We start from the raw sequence: 21,853 nt of genomic DNA, 5'->3' as shown, positions 1-21,853 counted from the left end.
AATTCTAAAACACGTTACATCGGAAGTGAAAATCGAAACTGAGGCAATATTATCAAATTAGTTCCATTTTCTTTCAAAATTTAAGGTGAATAGTTATTTCGAAATTAACGCCATTTATGATGTTTAGTTATTTCGAAAACGCGCCATTTATGATGTTTTATATTCAAAAATATACGAGGTACGACTCGCTCGTGAAAACACTTTTCACTGGTAATTAACATATTTGCTACAAAATTTAAAGAAGTCATTCCGATAAGATTAATTTTTGGAATTTCAGAGATGGATTACACTGAATACAATCTGAGGCAACTCTTAGAATTCGCTCTACGATTTCCTGAAATTGGAGCTGTTAATTTTAATATTATATATTTGATTTTAAAGACTATAATTAAAAAACAAGGAATAGAGTGTCTAACTCCTAGATTTACCTTCGTTTATGAACGTCCATCAGATTTTACGAAAGAAAACATAATTTCCGAGAAAGGTAGTAGCAAAAAGATTATTTGCACACCAATAAAATTGTTAAATTATTTAAATGTAGAATTTTTAATTGAATATTAAAAATTATGATCATAACATTTATTACAGTTTTTACCGATCTCTTGAATCATATTCTTATGCTTGAATTATATCTTTAATTAATATATAAAAATCCTATGAGAATAAGAATGATATTAAAAAAATCAATTTAATTGAATTCAAGATATTTCTAAAATACATTATTATTCATCTGATATACAATATAATATTCAAGCTTTGAAGTAGAGCTGCTTAGAAAGTATTGTACCATTAAGTTCTGATCTCATCTATGTTCTTTTAAAGTCACTTTATTCAAATTTTTACAAAGTTAAAAAACAGATCATGCCATTATTTGTACATTAAAGCATTTATAATGATTTCAGGGATTAGAATGAAATATTTGCAAAATTTTATGTGTAACTGTTTTAATTTGTACTACTTTAAAGTGGTGACAATTCATTTACTGTTGCATCTGAAGAATGATTTGTCTCATAACTGAAAATAATAATAATAATAATAAAAATTAAGGTGCTGCCATTGATCTAGAGGAATTCTGCACATAATACTTTTATCAAATCAATCAGAATGAACAGAAAAAAAAAGGTAAAAAATGATGAAAGCAAAAACAGTGTGTCTGCATTAATGTTATTTTTTAAAAATTAAAATAGGAAAAAAATATATAATAGTATAGGAAGGGAATATAGGGAATACATAATAGTATAGGAAAGTATAGGAAAATGAACAAAAATTTAAAAAAAATCTTAAATATTTGTTTTTTGAAATTACATTTGCTTTTTTTTGCATTATTTGGTTAAAATATGGATAATAATATATCTAAAGAATGAATTTTTTTTGTTCATTATTTTATTTAATGCTATGCCTTTTTATACATTTCCCAGCTACTAAAATTTAGAAAATATATTTTAAGTTCAAATTGGGGTTTTTGAAAGGGAAGAAAATATAAATGATGTGTGGATTCTAATTGGAATGATTCATTGGTGTTTTTATTTCTGAAGATAAAATTTTAGCAATTAGACAAATGGCAATTAAACACCTTCTGATAACAGCAATTTATTTCCCATATATTAATGATTCGTTTACTTTTCTTCAAGTAGATTTGATTATTTAATATTACACTTTTCATCAGCTTTTAATTTATCAAGAGTTTCAATAAGTATTATCATCAACAAATAGTCTCTTGATTTGTCTTAATATCATCTCATTTATTCAAACTCCTGAAAGCATAAGATGCTCTTATAAGCTTACAGATGTTCTGAGCAATATCATGATACCTTCATGATATTTCACAGCATTTCCAATATTGTATAGCATTGTAAAAAATATTATAGAATATCTTTTTGCGTAGATAGTTCTACATGTCACCAATTTTGAGCCATCTTAAATCTAATGTCAAATTTTGCAGTCTTAATTACTTAAAATTTTTTCAAATTTTGGGATAGTATCATATTCTTAAGTATACTATTAACATTCTAACTTCTTCTCATTTAATCAATAAAAAAATTTTATTAAACATTATAACTTATATTCTGAAAGGAAAAAATGATTTCAAATTGAAATTACTGCTATGACGAAAACTGCATTTCAGTATGAGTTTATCATTTCTCAGAAATTAACCTGATATTTAATGATAGATGAAATTAACAATAAAGAGTATATCATACTGTATATTATTACAGCTAGTAAAATAGCTGTAAATAAATACAATAGTAACATATTTAAAACTAATTAAAATATTTTAATTGAATTTAAATTTAAACACCAAATTGATATTATGCCCCATAAAATTCAATATTTAAAATTAATGTTGTTTAATTTCATAGAACCTTTTTTATAGTTCTAAGACATGCAGCTACATGTAGGTGATGTACTTAGAGCAAAATGGAGCCATGATTCTATTGAGATGATTCTGTGCGAGTAGAACTGCGAAATTTCTTTAGTAGGTTCTGGTGTTTGTCAGGAGAAATCTGGTATAAAGATGTTAAAAGCAGTGTATTATGGAGTGAGACATAAGTGTCAAATCAAGTAACAATGTGTTATGAATTTCTTCAAAAACAGGCTCAATATGCATTAATCCAGTTTATGTTAGCAAAAGGTTTAATTTAACATTTGCAGTTGAATATGCATTGAATTGAAAGTAGGTCTTCAAGTATAATTTTTTAATTGAGTAGTGATCTTTATGCTAATGACTAAATTAAGTAATCCTGCTTATACCTCATGTCAAAATCACTGCAATCATTGAAGGTAATTAGATTGAATGATAGATACTCAACTCCATCCAGAATTCGTCAATCAACTGTAATTTATATTTCACGAATGCTTTTTACCAACAAAAACTTCATTTTTATCACAGACCTGTTTGATGGGATCTGAGGCATATTGTGATTTTGTTTATGGCTTTTTTTTCAGATAGTGACTTTCCTCTGCTGAATGTTCTTTAACAAATTTGTTTTAGTATTCACTTCCATATAACAAAGAAATATCAAATTTCTACCATGGGGAATAATGCCATTAGAATCTAAATATCAATTCCAATGTGTTTTATTTTATGTCAGCCATTGTTCGTTGCTTTCTGCATAATGTCAAAGGATATTGGTCCAAAGATAATGTTTTTATGCATTTTTTAAACAAGTCTACAGATAAGTAACTCTCTTTAAGAACATAAGTCTATAAGAAAATTAGTATTGATTAGGTGAAGAAAAAAGCAGAAAATGGAATTATTCTAAACATCAGAAAAAATATGGAATTTTATAGTTTTAAATCTAATAATGCTAGAATTCTATTAGTAGAATTTAATGTCATTATTCAGAAATTGGTCATCTAAGGAAAACAGTACTGTTGATTCACTTTACACTGTCATTATAATTGGTATAATGATTTTATTATGCACTGATAATTTATGTTTTAAAATTTCTGTATTTTCATTTTCATTACAGAATCAGAATCAAGTGATGAAATTGTTGAAGAAAAATCAGAAAATCCAAGTATGGTTGCAATGAAGAAAAACATAGGCAAAGTAATGTCTCAAAGAAATAATTTACTTCAGATAAAAGTATTATTTTATCTGAATATTTTATCATACGAGTTATTGAAATTCACAGAAACTGTGAATAATTAGAAAATTCGAATAAAAAAATATTAAAATAAAATACACAAAATTTTGATTAATTTTTTTAAAGAATATTATTGTGATGTTGGATAATTTTTTTCAATGGAAGTTTCAAAATAAATGGATGAGAAATATATTTATTTTATCTAAGTTAATATCTCAAAATAGCAATAATATTACCAAATAACTAGTGTCATAAATACACAAAGAATAGTGCTATTTGACTTTAGCAACTTAATTCTAGTTAACTAAGATTAGACAATAATATAGAATTAAGAAGTAAAAATTAATAGAAAACTCCTTCCGTTGCAATTACAGACTCTTATGTTTCCAAAGCATTTAAAAAAATGGTCTAAATAACTAATTTTATATTCCTGATACAAGTAAAAAACAATAAATGAAAATAAGAGGCATGTAAGGATTTTTGAGAGTAGTCAAATCTCTTGAGGGTTGGTGGAGCATATGTCTTCTAATTTCCTTGCTATAAAATTAAAGGCAATAAAAATTATTTAAATATAAAATATATTATTATCGGAGAATAGAACTAGAACTATGTATTTTTTAAGGTAAATTCCCCTCTAAAGGTTTTAAAAAATGCAGAAAATATGCATTCATTTAAGAAAATTATAATAAATTGATTAAATATATTAATTTTGAATCTATATAATTTATTTGAGATTTAATTGTCATTTACATATAAGTTTAAAGATCCTACTTAATGACTTTGATGTAGAGCTTTTCTTTTCATTTCAGCTTAAAGAAACTATTAAGCAATTGTCAAATAGAATTTCTCAATTGGTATGTTTATATCATTTTCACATTTTATATATTTATGTTAAATTTACCATCATGATTTTTGTCTTATAATTACTATGAGTATTATGAAGCAAAAAACACTCTGTTGTGAATTCCTCACATAGAAATTATCACTAAAGAATTTTAAAGAGAAGCTTTATTTTATTATTTTCAATATTAAAAATCTCAGAACTTCAATTGATCGAAAATGCAATACAACTTTACATGTATTTCAAATAAAAAATAATATGATTGAATTTTTTAAAAAGATAGGAATATGCAGTTTTGGCTAATAGATTTTTCTAAAAAATTAGTCTATTTTCTGTTTTATTATTATTTTGTAATCTTTATTAAAGGCAAGTAAAAAAAAAATCTGACTCTGAGAAACTGAATAAACCTTTACAATTAATGGTAGGAAATAGATTTAAATTATACAAATGATTATATAGGAAAGTTTGTTTTATAATTAAATTTTGAAAAAGTTTCTTTTTAATGTAATTTTTTTTAATGTTTTTATATGTAATGCAATGTAACAAGATTGGAATATTTTCATTGGATCAGTTAAGAATTAGGTGGATACATAGTTGGAAAGTACTAAAAAAAAATAAGGATTCGCATATCAAATCAAAAAATCAACTTATCGAAATTAATATTCATTAGTAACTGGTATTTAATTATTAATTCGTTAAATTTTACAGTTTGAATATTCCATGCTTTTAACGTCATTTTAACTTTTTTGTTTATGATAATCATACTATGCTGAAGAATAATAATTTAAAAGGATTAATTGCAAATGTTTAAAACTTCTTCTAGATTATTTACTATCTTCCTTTTGATATTTTTGTCCATAACTGATTAATCAAAAATTATCTGATTATTCATATATGAAATATGCATGGTTCATTTTATTATATCTTAAATATGAAAATAACAAACATTTATAGTTGGTTTGGCATTTTAAAAATCCAATATTATTCTATTTTTGTTTTTAGGAAAAACGGCCAACTCGTAAAGGTATTGTCAACTTTTAGTTTTGAATTTAGTTCTTAAAAATATGTATTAATTAGATAAATATTTTACTTTGATTGAATTCTATTTTTGAAACCTTAAAGTATTTTTACTTAAAACTCTTCCTTTTGTCTTTTAAACATGTTTATTAAATTAGCTGCCCCAATCAGAATTATTTGTAGCATTGAGATTTCTAAGTAAAATTAAGTAAGCAGAATCCAAAATAAAGTTAGCAATAACTGAGATCTCCCCTGACTGGTTCTGCCTCATCTGTAGTAAAAGGACTCAATAACATTAATTGATCTAACAACAAAAATGATGCTTTAAAAATCAATGAAAATTAAATAATGTATCTTATAATATTTAAATCAAACTCTATTAAAAGATAATATTTACACTTTAAACTGGTATATAATTTTTTTTATAATAATTATTTCAGAAGTAACAAGATAAAGTAACATCAAGCAAAAATACTAAAATATATGTTTATTTATTATTTAATTAAGTATTTTTAGTAATAATTAATCAATAATAATAAATAGCAGGAATATCACAAAAATCTAGAAATGGACCCTAGAATGGCCTGTGTAAATTTAATAACATAAATATTTAGTAGTGAGAAGTATTTTAATGAGGAAAGTAATCAAGATATAGTTTCACAAAATATTTAATTTTTAGCAACTATTAATTCTGGCTAACTAGATGATCACAAAAGCCATTGGTTACTAATATAATTACTATACATTATTTACATATTTATAAATTCATCTCTGTATGGAACTTATTTAATGAAATATTTTACTGTAACATATTTTATCCTAAAATTACTCTATACATCAAACTATACTTATTTTCAGATTCTTTTTAAAATATATATCAATCTAGGAAGTAATTTCATCAATTTGTAGAATAATTTTTTCAGGGTTTAATTTCTTATACTTTTATACATTTAGTAAAAAAAGTAAAAAAACGTAAACCTGGTGAAGTGCAAGATGCTGCTGATGAAAAGCAAGAACCTATATTTGAAGAACTAGAAGAACCTAAAGTAGAACAAGAACTAGAAGAACATAAAGTAGAACGAGAACTAGTAGAACCTAAAGTAGAACAAGTACTAGTAGACCCTAAAGTAGAACCAGAACTAGTAGAGCCTAAAGTAGAACCAGAACTAATAGAACCTAAAGTAGAACCAGAGCTAATAAAACCTAAAGAAGAAAGGGAATTAGAAACAAAAGTAATTAAACTAATTACATAATTTTTAATTATTTTTTTATTCTGTAGATTTATACACTTTATATTTCTTGTAATTTCTAAACAATTTATATTTCTTCTATCTATTTCTTTTCTCTTATCTGGTATGCAACATATTTTCATTAATATTTTTAAAAAATCAATTTCACATAATCATCTAATTGTATGCATACCATATATTTTATTAATTCTTCAGTTTTTTTAATGTTTAATATTATAGGTATATGATGAAGAAGATGTTGAGGAGTTACCTGCAGGTGTGTAAGGAAAAAATAATCATTTATGTTCTATCCTTTTCCTCTCTACATATTCTTTATTATTATTATTTTTATAGCTACATTCTTTTTATCTGTTATTCTGAAAAAGGCATCAATTATTTTCTAATTGTCTTCAGATTTCTCTGAAAATAATAACTTATAACTGTTTTATTTTTTGATAAAAGATAGCATTATTTACTATTTAACTTAATATTAGTACAGATTTTATATTGCTTAATATTCTTCATAAATATATAATACTTTCAATTTGTAACTTTGATTAATTATACCAAATCTTATACATTTGTTTTTATATCAAACAAAATAGCTTCTTTTCCACTATTTCATCTGGTACCCAGTCCCTGGAAGAGAATGTATGTTAAACTTATATAAAAGCTGAATTAAAGTTGTGATCTGTAATATGATATATATTTAATGATCTTGATTCAACTATAAAATAGTTAATGAACTTTTTTCATTGTTTAAACAGTTTCTTATATGAATTACTTGAAAGGAATTTGCTTCATTCCACTTTAACCTTTGTACTCTTATTATATTAAAAATTATTTTTTCTTTAATATAAGAAAAATTATTCTACAATTACTTTAAAAAATGAAATTCTTACTCTGTAATTTTATTTATATAAATATTTTTTGATAGTAATAATAATTATAACTGAATGCAATTATTAAGTTATTTTTTATTGTTAACAAAGACTTGCATAGTAAATATACTTCCAGTAAAGCACTTATACTGAGAGTGAGATATTATTTTTATGTCAGAATTAACATAATTAAAAATAATTCCACTGTATCTAAATGATTTATCAAAACACTAGCTACAAATTTTAGTAGAAAATTATTTCCCATAAGATTAGCTATATATTGATTGATGAGTGATATTTGAGTCTGTTATAGTATTAAAAAAAATAACAATGTTGGAATTAAATAGAAATGTAGGCTGCCAGATTATATACAGAATGCTTACCATTTTATACATAAATTTATTGTACTTATATTGATATTTTTTTTCTTTTAGAAAGTGAAGATGTTGAAAAGATGTCTAAAACTGCTGTAAGTTTTTTTCAAGATAATTAATCTTTCTGCTTAATATATATAAAAACCAACTGTTTTAATTTCATGCAAATATTGAATTAGTTCCAATGTGCAAATTCAGTCAAGCAATTTATCTAAGTTTAAAATAATGACTTTAAGAAATGATTGGAAATCTATATAAGAAAATTCTATTTTTAATTATTCATTATTGTCCTTTTGATTATTTTATTATCCTTTTTAGTATTTGCTATCCGAGTAAATCTATTGTGTATATAATCTACTTGTTATTTTACATCCTTAATCTAATAACTTTATTATCATTCATTTTAATGAAAGTAACTGTGAATACAAATAACATTTTTCATTGTTATATTATCAAATTTATGATGAAATCGGAAAATATTAACATCTTTTTATAAAAGTTATACTGGTTTTTTTTTATTATTTTTTAATCTTTAAGAGTATTTTGTACCAGACAGAATTGTGCATTTTTTTTTTAAATACAAAACAGATATTTGATATTTTGAGTGGTGTATGGTTTAAATCAACACATCCTTAAGTACAAAGCCTCCAGACGGCTGGAATGAGTCATCCAGGGAAATCTGACGATCTCAACAGTTGAAATGAGAAAGCGATGTATTTTCGTGCTGTCTCTATAGTAAGCAATAATGGCTGTTATAAAATACTGGTTTAATTAAATATAAAGCATTTTTAATTTTATAAAACTTCTTAACATTCAAATCTGATTTTTAAAATTTTATTCTAGCAAATATATTCAGGAGAGCAATATCTATATAATTTCTCTCATAAATTTTTAAAGATATGGTCATGAACAAGAAAGTTTAAACCATTTAATTTAAAAGCATTTTTTTCAAGAAGCATAAAGCTCTCATAAGAAGAAAAATTCAAATCAAAAGGTATTCTGGAGGGCAATATCTATGTAATTTCTCTCATAAATCTTAAAAGAAATTGTCAATTATAAGACAGTTTAAATCATTTTATTCAAAACATTTTTACATGAAGTATGCAAACTCTGACAAGATGCAAAACTAATTGAAAGATATTCTGGATTGCAATAATTACAATTTCTCATAAATTTTTTAGAAAAGATTATGAATAAGGCAATTTAAGTTAATTTATTTAAAAAAATTTTTACATGATAAAAACAAGTCAGGGCTTTTTAAATTTTTGAATGAATTCCAATTATGTCAAAAAAATTATTAGCAAGGTAAGTTAGAAATGTATAATAGCAAACATGCATATTATATTACAAGATGTACACAGCATTGCTAATTTATTATATATTCTTTACAACAAACTATGCAAAAATACATTACATAAATCAACAGTGAAAACCAATTATTAATATACAAGAAAAAATTCAATCGACACAATTTGACATTTTGTCTTTCAATACTAGAAGGATATAAAGCTTTCTGTGTAAGATCATATGTATACTTCACAAGTTCTTCACTTTCAGCTTTATGTACTGTTTTTAGTGCAGAGAAACAAGCAGTTTTAATAGGTTGGGCTGAATTGAAATCTGGATAATACATGCAATTTCCAGAATTTTTCTGGTTTTACCAGTTGTTCCATATTCATTTTAATAGGTGCACAGTATCAATTAGAAAATATAAAGGTCTTTTAGATTCATACAGATTTATTAATACATATTTTAATACTTATACATATTAAATACTAATTTTTGGTGGTGTAGAAAGAGATGACATAACTTTACCGTTGATAGAATTATTATCCAAAACTGCAGCTATAATTGTAAGTGATAGTTTCAAGACCAATTATAATTTTTTTAATAAGTGCATGTAAATCTTCAGCAATTAAAGTTTTAACTAGAAGTATATGCACTACATCCTTATAAGGGGAAAGCAGGGATCTAACCATAAATACAAAAGCTCTCGTGGCTGCTTCAGATTTGTTAAAATCCATACCTGTTATCTTTCGACCAACATTATCAAAATGACTTTGCAAGTGGATTTCATCAACCATTAAAATAACTATTTTTTTCTTTCTCAGATGAACAAGAAACTTTTTGATGTGTTTAACTTAAAAGGTTTGAAGTAGTCTGCTCATATTTCGGATTTTCATTTATGATAGAACAAATTTTTCTAAGAGTTTCGGAGTGGAAAAGAATGAAATTTTCAGAATTTTTGTAAAAATTTGTAACAATGCAGAGAGATAGAGCATCAATTCAGGGGAGTGTCTGAGAAGTTGTTTAGAAAAATTCAATTTTTCAACCTGAATAAATTGTATTTATATATTTTTTACAGTTTCAAAAGTTTTTAGTTTGGTGAGCAATTCAGTTATAATTATTGATATTTGCAAATGATTCTAAGTAATTGTTTCACATAAATCATCTATATTATTAATAACTGAAGGAAATGTATAATTATCTAGTTTTCCAATGCCTTTTAAAATAAATTTCACACTTTAAATCAGATTTTACAAGTAAAGAATATATTACTTCTGGAATTTCATCAGAAATATTACAAATAATTATTTTATCCTTTTTTTTCAATTATGGATCAAAATGGATTTAAATTTTGATCTTTAAGGCAGTTGATGAGCTCTGGAATTGATTTAAAGTTCACTTTTTTTATCATAGCTGCTTTTGCTGATTTTGCTTTCAATGATAGCTTTTCTAACAGCTGCAGCTTGTAATCTCATTTTTTTATCCTCAGGAGTTTCTCTTGCCTGGGATATAGTTGGCTGAAGATAATCTTGAATATAAACTGGGGCAGCATCAGGTTTCAGTCTTGGATATTTAAGAGGAGCTTTCAGAATGCAGCCACTTTCTTCATGAAGATGTTCCATATTTCTTATTATATCTTCCTCTTTAAAATGCAGTTCACAGACCTGTCAAAATGTAAAAGATAAATTAGAATTAACTAACGAGGAAATTATATATATAATTATTTTTAAGATATAGATAAATGCCTACGAATTGAAAAAATATTGCATTATAATTTTATTTTCTTTAAAGTATGTTTTCAAAAATTATGAATTCAGATGTTGCATTTATCATGTTTGTACATATATTTACTATTTGTTTATACAGCTGATTTAATAATTGCAGTTTAAGTAATAGGACAGTGAGTTGAAGATTAATTAAAATTTAAATCATTATTAAAACAGATAGAAATTTCCATTGTTAATATGAAATTAACTTGTAACAAGAAAAAAATATTGAAACATAATTAAAATTATACTTTAGGAAGGCATTATATTGTTGCTAAGCATGTTTGTCTATAGCTTTGTGGCTATATGCAAGATTATTATCGAATCAATCTTTCAATTTATTAATAAATTAAAAACAAATTCTATGAATTTATGCTGAAACATGGTTTTGCTACTGGAAGACTTCAGATTTGAAGCAAAGAGAAAACGAAAGAAGCAATTCAAACTGTTAATAATACTATTCACTATTGAAAGCTAAAAATATGGAGTATTTATGCATTCAAATATAAATTCGAATTGAAAATTATCTGAATATTATCTTTTGAGAAAGTTACCAAATAGCTGTACTTACTCTCGAGCTTTTGCTTGGCTGGAAATCCTTACGAAGGAGCCTGTGATTCCACTGTGCTTTTAACTTTTCGTCCTTGGGAAATTTTAAAATGAACACTTTTAAATCATTATCATAGTTTTCTTTGCAGTTGCAGACTGAACAGCAGAAAGGCTGAAAAAATATCTATTTATAAAAAATGCATTGGCTTTGTTTTCTGAAATTAATACAGCAGAGGGGAAGCTACTACCTATGGTTTGAATGCATTCTATGCATCTGTAACTTGCTGCCACTTTCTGCTCGTCAGACTTTCTCTTATGACTCATTGTGTCATTCCAGTTAAAGCTGAGGCTTTGTAATTTAGGAGCACAACACATTATTTGAAAATAAGTAAACACATTATTTAAAAATAAGTTTCCTTTCTCTTCTCTCTTTTTTTTAATTGTATTTAAAAAAAAAATATTTGAATATTAAAAGAGTTTATTTTGTTTGTTTCAGAAAGATAAAAAAGTTGGAGGAAAGTTTTCATGGCACAAAGGTAAGTTTGATGTTTAAAATTTTTTCCTTCATGTTAAACTTTCTGCTTTAGTGATATAAGTTAGAAAGAAAAATAAATGTAAGAACATTTTCCTTAATTTTCATTTATGGTGTTATCTAAAAGTTTATACTTTAAAAAATATTTAAAAATTTAATTTTCATTTTATAATATTGCCTTTTTTATATATTTTTTTAATATTGTCTTTAAAATACCACGAGAATTTTTCATTTATAATGACTTTAATTTATGATTTTTAGTTCATTCCATATGAAAAGAATTGGTAGATGAGTAATTTAATTTTATGAACATGATTACTTTTTCCACAATGAAATATTCCATCTTTTAATCATTACTTATTTATCAAAATAATTTTCTATTAAGACATGTCAATAAAAAAAAGTATTCATAGATAAATATTTTGTCTAAAGATGAAATGTTTATCTTTAGACAAAATCAATATAAGTATATGTAATCAATATACTTATTTTGTGTAAATAGGAAGTGATGCAGGAAATAGTTAAAAATCTTTGCATCTACTATTTTAAAATAATAACTTATTTTGTTTTGTTAATTAAATAAAATTAATAAATCTAAAAACTCAACCAAGATTGCATAATTTATTTTTTTCTAAAAATTTTTCAAAATTAGAAGTGTTGCATTTAATTCCCAGTATTTTTTCAAATTCATTAAAGTATGAAAATTTCTGGTGGATTAGAAATGCTTAGTTATTTTTATTTATTCATAATAAAAATAGTATAGAAAAAAGTAATGTAATCCATTAAAAGTAAGTATCCATGTAAAAATAAGTTGTAATCCATTCTATATTTTTGTGGATATTTTTAGTAATGCGTATCATTCATAATTTCAGATAGACTATTCAAACAAAAAATTCAAGAAATTAAGGTAAGAAATAATAAAATTTTATGAACTAATGTAATTCAGTTTTCTCTTTACATTATTATTTTGATTGCATTTATTTTTTATTTAAGATTAATTTGTCTCTTTTTTTACTATGATTTCATTTTCTTTAGAAACAAGTTGTATCATCACAAGGTATTAATATTTTTCTGTTATTTTATCATCAATTCAAATTTTTGTTTATTATTAAAATATGCATCATTATTCATTAATTTTTCTCTTTTTAATATTAGGGACTGATCAAGATGAAATTTGGACGGAAATGAAAGCAGTGCAGGTGCTTTAAAAATATCTTTAATTGATTACTTCTTTTATCTTATAAGATAGGCATCATGTGAAATTTCAAATGATTTTTTTCAGTGTAAAATTGAAATGACAACCATATAAAATATTATGTATATTAATGTTTGCTCATTTGCTACTTTCATTTATAATCACTTAAAAATTTTCATTATTTGCATATTAAAAGCATAATGATTTTAACTATCAACTTTCAATTTAAATTAATATATTATTCCATAAAGAAATCGCAAGTGACTGATATCTTATTTAATTTAGTCATTTCATTGCTAAAGGATTTAAACCTTAAATTTTTCGTTTTACTTTTGCATATACAGTTGCAGATATGCGATTAAACAGACTCGGCAACTATCTAAAAGTTTATAAAAATATCTAAGTTTATAAAAATTGCTAATCCTATGAATTATAAAATATTAGGATAATATTAGCACTTTATCAAATATAATTTGCCAGGTTCTTATATATTTCATTCTGCCTATTTAGTTTTTATAATATTTATAAGTACCAAATATCTACTTCAATGATATTGTGTATCAGTGAAGATAGTGGATGTTCCAGAATCATAACAGACTTTTAAAATTATATTTCTGCAAAGTTGATAAAATAATAATAAAAAAAGACCAAAAATAAAACATTTACATGATAAAAAAGATGGTGAAATTGAAAATAATTATTCAATTTGTTTAAAAGAGGAGTCTCGTGATGTGCACTGCTATCACCACAAAATACCTAAATTAATCACTTTTCATATATGAAGTATGCAAAAAGAAAATATTGCAATCATCAAGTAATTTGAAGTTATAATTTTGATGATTCTTCATATTTCAGACCTCACTGAGGCCATAAAGTACATTTTTCTGCTGTTGCCTGAGAATATAATTACTAAAAAATGTTTTTAACTAGATGGATGTAATTTTATGTTGGTCTTTACAAGAGATTTGTAGATTTCTGTCATATTTTGAATTCAATTCATTCACAGGATGTCTGTTTACTAACAATTAACTACATAACTACAAAACCAAACCACTAACCATAACTGCAAAATGTTAAAAACTAAATGAATAAAATTTGAAAAAAAAAATAGTTATAAGATCTTAAGTAAAAGTTCTGTAGTAAATTTTAAATCATTTGAATTCATCAACATATTGACTATCTGTTCTGTATATTCACATGCATGAAGTTGAGAACTTAAAAGCATAATGATGTAAATAAATGAAATCTAGTATTGATCTAGTAACTGCACTTGTAATTTTAAGTTAAATTTCGGTTTTAATTGAACTGAAAAAATGCATTCTCATTTTTCTTCACTGTACTATGAAGCACAAAACTCTTATATGCAAGATTTATGAAATAAAAATCTGAACATGCGTAGTCTTCACAACTTTGCCCAGGATTCGCAATGGAAGAAACAAACAAACAAAAAACAGGGGGTGGGGGGTGGATAACACATTTAGAAGAAAGTTTGCAAGAAAGTTTATCCCACTTATTAATGATTAGACTGTTCAGTATTGAAGTTTTATATAATTATTCTTTTTTAATTATTAGCCATTAAAAAATTTCAAATTAAAATGATTTACTGCAATTGTTGATGACAGCATCATTCATTTTTCAGGCTACAAATGAATTTGTTGGTAAGTATTTATATTTCTTGTCACATTTTCCACCTGTTTTTTTTTAATTCTGTTCATTTAAGCTTGTTGTATCACAAATGTTTTAATTTATTGATTTTTATGTAAATTTTCATTGAATTATTGAAATAGTTTAAGAATTTAATTTATTTGCAATGTTTAAACAATTTTTTAATTAAAAAACTATTATTTTTCCACATTTTTTTTTCTTTTTCTTTTCTCTTATGCTATATTTTTAACTCATTGCCATTTGATTCAAAATATAGTGAAGATGCGAACATGGGTATTAAATATATTGAAATGTTTGCTTGTATCATTATTTAGACAGTAATATTTGCTTAATTTTGTCAGGCATTATTTTATCCTCATGTGTTTAATAATTCACATATCAGCCTCTTAAATCTTTTAGTAGTTAAGTAGACTTCTCTCTAGATGCATTTTCATAGTATATTTTATACTATATTTAAAATTTTATAATTATTTCCATTAATTTTCAGTGGAAAAATGTGATGAACTTTTACAAGATTTTGATACTGTTATGGTATGTTTACACCATTTTATTTCTTTTACTTTTTCTAAATTTATTAGAAATTAATTTATTTTTAACTTTTTATATGATGTTTTTGGTTTGAATAATTTTTCCCTCAAAGGTCTGATTTATTTTAATGTTTGATTTTTAGAAATCTAAATTAATATTTATTTGTTTTTCATTTAATTTTTAGTTTATGAATTAAAATTATACTTTGCTGTTGAAATGTACAAAGATGTATTTGGTGTATAAAATGGTCAGCTGTTTTTTATTTAATTGTTTGAATCAGTAATTACATGCATTGATTTTTGAATATTCATAAATGCAAATATAAACATAAAAATTTCAGCATTATATTGCAGCTTCTTATTTATTTGTTTATTATTTTTTTGCTAATTCTATTTTCTATAAATGCTAGAAAATCACTAAAAGTATATGGTTTCTTTGTAATGATTAATTATTAGTTACTTTGCAACAACAAATCCATCAAAAAATGAAAATTAGATTAATAAACAAATAAAATCTAATTGATGTATGAATGACTTTAATTTTTTTGAATTGTTGCATAACTATTATAATTTTTTTAACTTTTAGATTTCAATTCAGTATATGAACGTTTATCACTATTTAAATTCTATTTCGGGAGGAAGAGTAGAAGAAAACTTTTTTATTCCTGATAAATGAAGTTTATCTTTGTTTTTAATAGACAATTTAATGAGTTTTTTTATAATTGATTTTTAATATCCAACGATCGCCTTTGTTTTAAATGTCAAATGTACCTGTATGATTAGTTTGAAGTATAACAAACATTGTGAATATATAATATAAAATATACTTTGACTAATAATTTTATTTTTATTTTCTTCCAATAGAATGGTTATAGCAACTTAGGTAAGTATTTTTTGCACCTTTCTTGTCTTATACATTCAACTAGATTCATAAAGTTTTGATTTTTCAGATAGAATGGAAACATTATTGTTTCTTATTTTATCACTCTGTTGGATTAAAATATCAACAGTGAAGTATTAATACTGTCTTCTTTTGAAAAAGATTTCTATATACTGAAATTTTTAAAAATTACAATTATCTTCATTATTTGTAGAAAGAATAATCTCTTAAATGAGTTAATTGTGCAACTATCAAAGCTTATTGATATAATTTTTTTTATCGCTGCTAGATATTTTATTTTAAATTCATATTGTTTTACTTCTGCTTTATATTTTTAAAAAATTTATTTTATAATTACTTTTAAATAAGCTTTAATCTTTACTTCTAATAAATTTGATTTATGTTCTGTTTTTATTCATATTATCACATAAATAAATACGCCTACATAAAGTTTTATGACTGAATCCAAATTTGCTATTGTCAATAATCATTTATTTTTAAAAAACTAAGCAGATATTCTTTAATCTAATATGTTTCTTGAAATCTTTTTTTTTCTTTTAATATGTGTAAATTTATCTTTTGTATTAGTTAATTTATGAAATATTCATTTTTCAATGCATCTTATGTATTACATTTCTGAAGTATTTTTTACATGAAATTAATTAATTAATAGCTTATCAATTTAGTTACCAAATAGTAAATTACGTGACACAATTCCACAGTTTAAAAATTATTATTATTTCTCAGTGAAGTTTATACTCTTGCTGTTGATAAAGTTATTCTGTTCTGCTTTATTCTGTTAATTTTTTTATTTATAATAGGTATGCAAGTTGAAGAATTAGACAAAATTGTGAATAAAAAAGTATGTGAGATCTTCATCTGTTAATGATATACTTATTAACACTTTAAAGATTAAAAATTAAATAGGATTAATTTCAGTATCATCTAAAAATCATGATGAGGAGTGGTGGATACTTTTTACAAAAGGCTTATAACATCACTTATTAGTAAATTATCATTTTATTATTGATTAAAACAAAATTCTTTTATTATAAGAAAATAATGTTTAAAGAAAATAACAACATTAGATTTTCTCAGTTAGTATTCTTTTATATCTTAACAAATTTTAAATAGTTCCTTTCACAAATTTGAGGAATGTCTTTTCTATTAAAAGCATTTTAATTAAAAGCTCTTGATTACTGATTGGCAATTTCCTGTTTATTCAATTTTTATTGATTTATTTTTGAAATACAATTTTTACAAAAAGAATTATATTGACCTTTATTTTTAAACTATGCAACTCTTTTGAAAATAAGTTATTTGATACATGAATTAATCTAAAACAAATTTTCACTCTTTGTTTTCTTTATAAGAAATACTATATATTTATTTTCTTTAATGTTAAGTATAAAAAGTATGAAATAATTCTATTAATATAGAAAAAATTGTATTGTAAAAAAAAAAAAAAAAAAGGAACTGCACCATGTTTCTACATTTTAGTCCTTTTTGAATCTAAAACACATGATTATGAGTAAACACAATAACTACTTGACCTAAAGAGTTAGAATGACAAAATTTGATATAAGCGTTTACCATCTGTCTGTCTATACTTTTATATGTATGTTTACAAAGTAATTCAATAAATTAAAAATTCAGGTAAATTTTCTTTGCAGTTTTTGCATTTAAAATATAGGTTTGTATCACAATTTGAATCAAATTTTTTCAAGGGTCGACTGTCTTTTGGGTTATACTTTTTCATGCATATTAACACAATTGCTCAACAATGCAATGATTTGAATAAATGAAATTTGGTATGTAATTTTATGACTATACTTCTACAGGTATAGTCATAAATTCTGTGTCAAATTTTAGCTTCATTAGTTAAAAAAATGCATTTAAAATACATATTCAATTTTCTGGTCCTTTTGTATTAATCTCATGCCAGAGATTAATCCCCCTCCTTCCAAAACCAAACTTATTGATGGTTTTTCACAACTGTTATTTGCCAATAGTATGCATTTAATACCTGAATACCGAATTTTTTTGGATGTATTATAAATCACACAGCTTTCATGTGTGGAACTCTGAAAATACAAATCAGAGTATTCATGACCTTACCTTTTTTCTTTCTTTTCTAATGCATCATTTATCTAATTTGAATTTTCATATTTTAAATTATTATTATTACTATTCTTGTATTATTATTATAAATATCAATACCATAAATATTGACCTTCATTAACAATCTCGTTTATTGATTTTTGTTTGTGAAATTTTAATTATAAATTAAGCAGTACATGAAAATTCTTTGCTCCTTGGTTATTCAAGATTTTATAAAAAAATTATATATAGATAGATTCTCTTATTTTAAGTTCCTCAAAAAGTTAGTTGTGCAGTTTTACTATATAATTAAATTTAATCTGAACTTTTTAAACATGATTTTTCTTTAAAGTTTTGAAGTAAAAATCTATAAACTTCATTGAAATCTTCTGGGTGTTAATAAGCTTTTTCATCCTTTTTAAGAAATTAAAATAATAAAACTAATTTTATTAAATTTTCTTGCTTATAGATAAAGATAGAAGATGATCTAGAGAAGTTAAGAGAGCAAGTAGAGAGGCTTGAAGTAAGTATTTTTTCTTGTATATTCAAATATAGTATTGGTTATTTTTGCATAATTTGTAATGCAAGATGGGCATAACTTTTTGTGCAGAATGTTCCAAAAATGCATATATTCTTTAAATGGCTATTATAAATAATAATATCACATATCAAAATTTCATAATTCAGATTAATTTTTCAAATACAATCTGCCAATAATCAAGTAGATCAGACCAGAGGATTATTGGATTAATGAAAATGCTGTATAAGAAAAGGTTAAGAAAAGGAAAAAAAAAAAAAAAACTAACTCTTTAATAGCAAAACCTATGTTTTTTCTGCAAAATATACAAAATTACACAGATAATTATGTATACACCATGCTGAAACATTATAAAATTTTATAACCCTCCACCATCATATTTGCAATCAATAGCATCAATAAAAAAGTACTTCTTTACTCCTAAAAAAAGATTTTTTAGAGCAATTAACATATAAATAACCCTACAAAATGCTTAAAGTATGATTTGGAACTGCCATAAAGACCATGGACTTTATTGTATTCAGAATATCAAAGAGCATGTTGCAGATAATGAACAAAATCTTCTGCCGATTGAGGAATATCTCAAAAAAACTAAATTCTATTCTATTGATTTTTAGAATGATTTAAGTGGATATATTTATGTGAATAATGTAACTGTCAGTGTTATGTAAGTTTCATTCAATAATTTTTAAATGCTTTATGGGCATACAAATTCATAACTTTCTAAAATACTATTAGTTTGTTTTTTTTATATATAAATTTTCATTGACTTTTTCTATGTACTAAAAATGGTCATTGACTGTACACAGACTTTTATTTCATTCAAGAATTCTGCATATAATTGCATTTTGTATCTTTCATAGCATTTTATATTTAAAACTGTTGCTGTTTTTATTTTATTATGTACAAAATATACAAAGGAATAAATATTGTACCGAAAAATTCGAATTCAAAGTTCCGACATATCTCTATGTTTCAGAACTTCCTAAATCCAAAAAACAAAATCCTGGAACTTTTTTTTGTATGATAACTTAAAAATGTTTTAAGTTAAACAGATAAATTTTAAATATGTGGTATGGGCATCAAATTTATAGATTTCTGTCTAATTTTGAATGGAATCTGTATAAGAAGTTTATCTGGCAATTCAAGTCTCTATAATTACAAGATGTCGAAATGCTAGGTAGATAAAATTTGGTGCCCAGATTTAGCTTCTAAAGTGTAGATCTGTATCAGATTGGGAACCAAATCTCTTAAGTAATTGACTATCAATCTATTTGTATTTTCACTTTCCTATAAATGTAAAAATTAAAAAAACACTTGTACTTGGGTAAATGAAGTTTTGTATGTTTTTTTTTAATATGCACAGTAACATCTAAAGTATTTTTTAAAGTTTTTTAATTTTATATTTTTGAATGTAATCCAACAACCTAGGGGAGGATTGATATAAATGCCAACCTTGATTGTGGATGAATCTCTTACATTTAAGACAATTTTGAACCAGGATATGTATGCTTGCTCAATAGTTCTCTAGATCATATCTATTAAAAATTAATATTGAAACAGAGTGAGCATTGTGAACAATTATGAAAAGAAAATTTTCATAAACAGTTTGTTCTTCTATAGAAATATTATAAAGGGCTTCAGTCAAATTCAAATTTGTATCAGATGTAGATCTCATATGTTAAAGTTTTGAATGAAGTCTTATACATCTCAATTGTATTGGAGTACATATCAAAATTAGAAAATGATCTGATGAATCATTTTGAAGAAACTGCACCCAAATGTGGACAAGTATTATAAATTCCAACCACTTATTCTTATGCCTAAAAGAATTTTACATCATGTTCATCAGAAATTTAAGGAATTTTGGATGCACACCTCCTATTATTTTACTGAAATGGTATTTTTTACACTTACAACAAGATACAAGATGAGCTACTACAACTAATATTAATTAGAATGGAAATATTTCTATATTTTTTTATTAATACAATATTAATTATGTAATTGTGATGAAATATTAATTTATACTTTTTCTTATTCCTTCATATTTGTCAGCAAAATTTTAAGACGTTATAGCATTACAAAAGCTGCAATTATCATATTATATCAGTCCTACCCTATTGATGCAAAATACCCAGCAATATTATTGTAATATCCTCACAATATTGTCTGGCATTCAGAATGTTAAGGAACATTGTGAAGATAGAAAACATCTTGTGTTTTATAGAGTATAGAGTATTCTCTCTTAGCATACCAATATTTTCAAATCAACTGCACCAAATGATTGATCATTTATTGATTTTTGCATGCATGCAAATGTGATAATTCAAAAATGTAAATGTGTTAGGACTTAATTATATGAAATTTGGTATATGATGTTGTTACTAAAATTGTAGTTCAGTGTAAAATTTTGGTTACAGTCAGTGAATAAAAAAGCATATAAAATACATATTTGGGTTTCCTTAATATACCTCTATTTATACTTTTATATCTTTAGGAAACACAAAGGCTCATGGATGGGATTCTAAAAATAGAAAGCTGAGCATTGGTGGCATTAATGGCCTTGTTCAAGGTTTAAAATTTTGTATAGGGAAGATGAGAAATATATCTTTAGTAAATGAAACATTAGAAAATTTCTCCGTTGCTAAATTATAAGTAATGAAGCAATATTAAAGTATTTATATACAGAATGTTTAATCTTTGATGTTTAGTTATATGTATATTCTGGGAAACATGCCCCTGAAGAGGAGAAGGAGAAAAGAAGATTGCAAGAAGCAGGTATTTTCAACTTTATATGTGAATTTCAACTCCATGTCTGCCTTAAATTTTTAAAAAAATGTAGATTGATTTTACTTTTTTGCATCTAAAGTTTAGAAAGA

At 24.3% G+C, this 21,853-nt stretch overlaps 1 protein-coding gene across 6 annotated transcripts in view; it reads left to right on the top strand.

The window, feature by feature from the left end:
• Positions 1–15: 15 nt before the first annotated feature.
• LOC129960296 (early endosome antigen 1-like) overlaps positions 16–21,853 on the top strand; it is a 61,968-nt gene continuing 40,130 nt past the window's right edge. For 4 of the 6 annotated variants that reach the window (XR_008783568.1, XR_008783566.1, XR_008783567.1 and 1 more), the window contains exons 1-17: positions 244–484; positions 3,474–3,553; positions 4,400–4,444; positions 5,434–5,455; positions 6,403–6,680; positions 6,918–6,954; positions 7,993–8,027; positions 12,031–12,070; positions 12,939–12,973; positions 13,102–13,123; positions 13,222–13,265; positions 14,901–14,919; positions 15,414–15,457; positions 16,318–16,336; positions 17,155–17,195; positions 18,903–18,956; positions 21,686–21,752. Coding sequence is in view for 1 of the 6 variants with exons in the window: in XM_056073632.1 (XP_055929607.1) it covers positions 280–484; positions 3,474–3,553; positions 4,400–4,444; positions 5,434–5,455; positions 6,403–6,680; positions 6,918–6,954; positions 7,993–8,027; positions 12,031–12,070; positions 12,939–12,973; positions 13,102–13,123; positions 13,222–13,265; positions 14,901–14,919; positions 15,414–15,457; positions 16,318–16,336; positions 17,155–17,195; positions 18,903–18,956; positions 21,686–21,752 (1,087 nt within the window). In the remaining 5 variants the exon portion in view is untranslated. Of the gene's footprint in view, positions 86–132; positions 211–243; positions 485–3,473; positions 3,554–4,399; positions 4,445–5,433; positions 5,456–6,402; positions 6,681–6,917; positions 6,955–7,992; positions 8,028–12,030; positions 12,071–12,938; positions 12,974–13,101; positions 13,124–13,221; positions 13,266–14,900; positions 14,920–15,413; positions 15,458–16,317; positions 16,337–17,154; positions 17,196–18,902; positions 18,957–21,685; positions 21,753–21,853 lie in introns of those variants that run through there. The other 2 variants (XR_008783570.1, XR_008783569.1) reach the window with 2 other exon arrangements.

The sequence above is a fragment of the Argiope bruennichi genome, chromosome 2 (genome assembly GCF_947563725.1).
Source record: "Argiope bruennichi chromosome 2, qqArgBrue1.1, whole genome shotgun sequence".
NCBI classification, from domain to species: Eukaryota; Metazoa; Arthropoda; class Arachnida; order Araneae; family Araneidae; genus Argiope; species Argiope bruennichi.
The sequence above is the reverse complement of the archived record's forward strand: the minus strand, read 5'-3'. Positions and strand labels throughout refer to the sequence as shown.